General features: G+C 34.4%; 1 protein-coding gene and 1 long non-coding RNA gene across 2 annotated transcripts in view; one reads left to right on the forward strand and one right to left on the reverse strand.

Annotated features, from left to right (window-relative positions):
- Positions 1 to 2801, forward strand: part of LOC118145810 (uncharacterized) — a 165278-nt gene extending 162477 nt beyond the window's left edge. Inside the window, exons 7-8 of the long non-coding RNA XR_013523287.1 lie at positions 1060 to 1163; positions 2672 to 2801. This is a non-coding gene — a long non-coding RNA (uncharacterized LOC118145810). The remainder of the gene's footprint in view (positions 1 to 1059; positions 1164 to 2671) is intronic.
- On the reverse strand, positions 1851 to 3173 carry LOC100404283 (olfactory receptor 5P76-like). The gene is given in 2 exon segments (XM_002763676.7): positions 1851 to 2783; positions 2786 to 3173. Coding segments are annotated over 2 exon segments (936 nt in total). The 3' UTR covers positions 1851 to 2235.
- Positions 3174 to 6000: the final 2827 nt, after the last annotated feature.

Consider the following 6000-nt stretch of genomic DNA (forward strand, 5'->3'; position numbering starts at 1 on the left):
TGTGGAGTTTCCTCCAAAACTTTAAAATAGAACTACCATATAACCCAGCAATTTTTCTTCTAGGTATATTCACATAATAAATGAAATTAGGATGTCAAAGAGATATCTGCTCTCCCATGTTCATTCAATATTATTCAAAGTAGCCACGATACAGAAATAACCTAAGTGTCCATCAATGGGTAAATAGATAAACTGTGCTACATTCACACAGTGAACTATAACTCGGCTTTTAAAGAAAACAAGGAGATCCCTTACAACAACATGGATGAATCTGGATGATGCTATGCTAAGTGAAATAAAGAAGACAGAGAAAAATACTGCACAATCTCACTTATATGGGGGAAAAATGTTCAGTAGAGAGAAAAAGAGAGTAGAGTGAAGCAAAGTGTGGGGAGAATAGGAGATCTCGGTCAAAAGGTACAAGGTTGCAGTTAAGTAGGATGAATTAGTCTAGGCATACACAGCATGTGGACTATAGTTAGGGTATTGTATACTAAAAATATGCGGAGAGTAGATTTTAGTCACTTCTACCACACACACACACACACACACACGGATGCATGTAACTAAATGAGGTAATAGACATGTTAGTCTACTTAAATATAGTTATCATTTCATTATGTACTTGTATACCAAGTTGTACAACATTATGTTGTACATCTGAAATATATACAATAAAAATGAAAAAAAAATATTCCACTACCATTTTTTTATGGTATCAGATAAGAAACTTACTGTGTTTTCTAAATGATTTTTCTCTATAAGAATGAATTCTTTCTACTTCTTTAAAGGTTTTTCTGTTTTTAATTTTCAAAAGTTTAATTAGCATGGATTTCCTTGGGTGTATCCTATTTGAGGTTTCTCAACTTCTTGAATCTGTGCTATATATGTCTTTCACAAAATTTAGGAAGTTTTTTGCTGTAATTTCTCTGAATACTTGCTCAGTCCCTCTTTAATCCTCCTGTCCTTCTGGAACATCCACAATATGAATGCTAGCTCTATTTTTACTGTCTCACAGATATACATAGCCCTGGAGGGGTTTTCTTTTTCTTTTTCCAGGAACCTTGTGAAAATCAGATACATGGGGAAGGAGGAAAAATATCATACCTGATTTGGCCTGGAACCTCAAGAAGGCTTCCTACATGAGAGGAAACAATATTTAGGTTGGTATGTATAGCATAAGTAGGCATTATCCAGGTGAGGGGGAAAATGTGTTTTATTTAGAGGTATTGCACATAGGAGGGTCTGAAGACATCAAAGAAAATACACATGTTTAAGGATTTGAAAGACCAAATAATTAGTTTTTAGTTTCCGTGCTTATGGCAGAGAGGAAATGTGGTGAGAGATGAAAAAAATCAGGCCATATTTAGGATCTGAACTAATCTATTTACATTTATGGCCATGGTTAGTGTATTGAGGATTGGAAGAGAGTGAGAAACAAAGTGGAAAGCTGGCTAGGGCTTATTAGTCAAGGTTCACCAGAGAAACAGATTTAATAGGATGTATGCATGCATGTGTGAGTGTGTGTGTCTGTGTGCATAAGTGTGTGTGTGTGTGTGTGTGTGTGTGTGAGAGAGAGAGAGAGAGAGAGAGAGAGAGAGAGAGAGAGAGAGAGAGAGAGAGAGATTAAGAATTACCCTCATGTGATTATTTTGGTAGCTAGCAAATCCTCGATACACAGAGGAGGCAAGCAGATTGGAAATTCCAGCAAGAGCTGATATTGCAATCTTCAGTCCAAAGGCAGTCGGGAGGCAGAATTTCTTTCTTCGAAAGATCCTCAATCTTTTCTCTTAAGGTCTTCAACTGATTAGAAAAGGTCTATTCATATTACAGAGGGTCATGTGCTTCAGTCCAAGTCTGATGATTTAAGTGTTAATCACATCTAAAAAATACCCTTGCGGTAATATCTATCCTGGTATTTAACCTGAACTTATAGCAAATAACTACTTTTGAAAAATAATTGTAAATATCATTTTTAAAAATTTTCAGCATAAGTGTTCCAGTCATATGAAACATTTTGTTTTTGTTAATTATAAATTTAACTTTTTAAAGGTAACTAAATATGGACCTCTGATTTACTACTTGGTGTCTGAAAATCCATTACCTGCACCTACTAAAAAGCTCTGTACTAGCTAATTATATATAAACATAAATTTCAAAGACAGGCACTCAATTTCCTTTTATTATTATATCTATAGGATATTATTATATTAAATGCTACAAAAATAATAGTCATCACCAAGATAATATTTTTCTACCAAGCTCTCTCTCCAGAGCCCCCTTAATCTCCTTGTTCCTGAGGCTGTAGATCAGGGGGTTCAACATGGGAATCACCACCGTGTAGAACACAGACACCACCTTGTTCTGGTCAGTTGAGTAGCTGGACTTGGGCATCACATAAATGAAGGTAATGGTCCCAAAGAACAGAGTGACTGCAGTGAGGTGGGAGGTGCAGGTGGAGAAGGCCTTGTGGCGCCCGTCTGTGGAGCGCATCTTCAGGATGGTGATGAGGATGTAGATGTAGGAGACGGCTATGACACACACCGTGACAATAACAATGAAGCCAACAGAAAATGAGGAAACAATTGTGGGGAAACTGATGTCAGAACAGGAGAGTTCAAGTAAAGGAATGAAATCACAGAAAAAATGATTGACTCTGTTTGGTCCACAGAAACATAAAGAAAAGAAGGTACTAGTATAGAAAACAGCATTGAGAAAACCAGCTATGTAAACCACTGGGAATAACTGAACACAGACTTGTGTAGACATTTTGGTTGAATAAAGCAAATTGCCACAAAGCGGTCATAGGCCATGGCAGCCAGAAGGATGCATTCGACTGTCCCAAAAAAAACTGTTGAACTAAGCTGGATGGCACATCCAAGGTAAGAGATTGTATTTCTCTCCACCAGGAAGTTTACAAGCATGTTGGGTGTGACAGAAGATGAATAGCCCATGTCAGCAAAAGCCAAGTGACTCAGAAAAAAGTACATAGGATGATGGAGCTGAGAAGAGATTCTGATAAGAATCATTGTGCTGAGATTCCCAGATATGGTCACCAGATAGATGCATAGGATGATCATGAAGAGGATGACTCGGAGAATTGGATCATCTGTTAAGCCCAGTAAGATGAACTCCGTCACAGCAGTGTGATTCCCATCCTCCAGGGAGTCCATGAGACAAAGTAGCTGCTGCCAAAATCAATCTGTGATGAGACCAGCACATTAAATCAGTTATAAATTTGATGGTTTCATTTGCATTAAAATATAGATGGAGGTTATTATGAACAGATATATCATTCAAATAAAGTTTGGACTAAAAATTAAGTATTTTTGTTATTTCAAGTTGAAACTTTATTATGTCACCTGGTTTGAAGTATTCATGTTAGCACTATGCAAAACATTATTTGAGTAATATTCAAAACATCATGAAAGTACATTTTGAAACAGATTAAATTATTTCATAATGTAACTGTATTCTAATTGGAGTACTATTGAAAGAAATAATACTATTTTGGAAATGATATACAGTTGTATAAAGTCTAAGTTTAAAAACTCAAACAGTTTACCTAGGTTCACCAAGTTAGTGGCCAGCTTGACCTTCATCTTCAAGTTTTCTGGTTTGTAATCTTTAACTGCTTGTCCAAAGTGGCTGGTTGTCTGTGATGCTAGAGCATTTAGACCAATAAGCAAAGTAGGTATCTCCACATGATATTTACTAATAGTGTGTTTCCAAAGTATCTCATAGCTAGTAAATTTATTAATATTATAGCTGAGTATCAACTTTAGATCATGTTAAAAGATCACATGAGCTTCTTTCTCTTTTGAAAAGATAAATAATCCTGGTAAATTAAATTATGTCTATTAATTCACACTGAATTGACTGTGAAATGTAGTTCAGTTGATGTTGTTTGCTAACTGATTGCAAGATTACCTCCACTGTATTTCTCAGCTATGACTTGTGAGTACACATATAATTTTAAAGTGTTCTCAAATGGTAAATGAAAATCAGCATATCAAATTTACTCATAAAAGTCAGTCTTACCTCTTGAAATAAGAATGCATTCCTCTCAGTTATAAATTCAAAGTCCTTGTTATTATATAGAGCCATATTATATTATTGTTTGCTTTTGAGGATAAATCTCTGAAGATTCTAGAGATTCAAATGTGAATTCAAAAGCACCAGAGATCATTATCACATTCTCAGGTGAATATTGAGCAGTTTGACTCACACAAACACAGCTAATCTTTAAAGGTTCCTTTAATTCTCAAATGATCAGTTTTTTCATATTATCTATGTGTTGGTGCTCTTTCATTTGATAATTATTGGGAGTATAACATAATAAATTGTCTCACAGGTAAATATTGGTTCTAAGCTTACTTTGCTATTTTAGGTTAAAGAATATTAAAGAGCAAATAGAAAACACTAAACTTAGCTTCATTCATTCAACAAATGTTCATTTCCTAAGTATTTTGTGGTGTTAGCTATAAGACACTCCATTAGGTGCTTTTGGAAATCTGAAGTGGAAATCTCACATAAAGTTGAATTTTAAATAACACAATTATTTAATTAATAGACATGTCTCTGGCAAAAGATATAAAATAAATACCATTAAAATTGTGTAGATAAATGTGTTTAAGTTTTTGTATGTTCTGGATATACAAGAAAAAAACAACCCCATCAAAAAGTGGGTGAAGGATATGAACAGACACTTTTCAAAAGAAGACATTTATGCAGCCAACAAACATGAAAAAAAACTCATCATCCTGGTCATTGGAGAAATGCAAATCAAAACCACAAGGAGATACGATCTCACACCATTTAGAATGGTGATCACTAAAAAGTCAGGAAACAACATATGCTGAAGAGGATGTGGAGAAATAAGAATTCTTTTACACTGTTGGTGGGAGTGTAAATTAGTTCAACCATTGTGGAAGACAAGGTGGTGATTCCTCAAGGGTCTAGAACTAAAAATACCATTTTTCCCAGCAACCCCATTACTGGGTATATACCCAAAGGATTATTAATCATTCTACTTTAAAGCCATATGCACATGTATGCTTATTGCAGCACTATTCACAATAGCAAAGACTTGGAATCAACCCAAATGCCCATCAATTATAGACTGGATAAAGAAAATGTGAATGTTCTTAATATCACTGAACTTTACACTTAAAATGGTTAAGATGGAAATTTTTGTTATATGTATTTTACTGCAACTAAAACCAATTTTTAAAATAAAAAATATATCCCCAGAGGCCAACAGAAAGACACAGAAATAAACCCATGCATATATGGACAATTAATTTTAGACAAGGTCACTGAGAATGCACAATAGCAAAAGGATAGTCTCCATAATTAAGCACTTTTGGGAAAATTAGATATGCACATGTAAAACAATAAAATTTATTTATTTAAAACCAATCTCAAAAACCAACTAAAATGGATTAAGACCAAAACATGACACCTAAAACCATAAAACTCCTAGAAGAAAATATAGGAGGAAATGTGCTTGACATTGACCTTGGCAATTATTTTTTTAATTTGACAGCAAAAGCTCAGGTGAGAAAAGCAAAAATAAGTTACAGCAAACTAAAAATATTCTGCACATTCTGCACAGCAAAGGATACAATCAACAAAATGAAAAGGCAACTTATGGTTTGGTGGAAAATATTTGTAAACCATATATTTGATCAGAGATTAATATCCAAAATGTGTAAAGAACTTACAACAACTCAATAGCAAAAAAAAGAAAAACCCTCAAATAACCAGATTAAAAATTGGGCAAAAGATCTTAATAAACATTTCTCAAAAGAAGACAAATGACCAATATGTATATATAAAAACATGCTTATTGGTATTGCTAATCATCAAGGAAATGCAAATTAAAACCACAGTGAGATATCACCTCATACCCATAGGACGACTATAATAAAAAAGACATGAGATAACAAGTGTTTGTGAGGGTGTGGAGACAAAGGAACCCTTGTGCACTGTTGGTAG

This window comes from Callithrix jacchus, chromosome 10, assembly GCF_049354715.1.
Source record: "Callithrix jacchus isolate 240 chromosome 10, calJac240_pri, whole genome shotgun sequence".
NCBI lineage: Eukaryota > Metazoa > Chordata > Mammalia > Primates > Cebidae > Callithrix > Callithrix jacchus.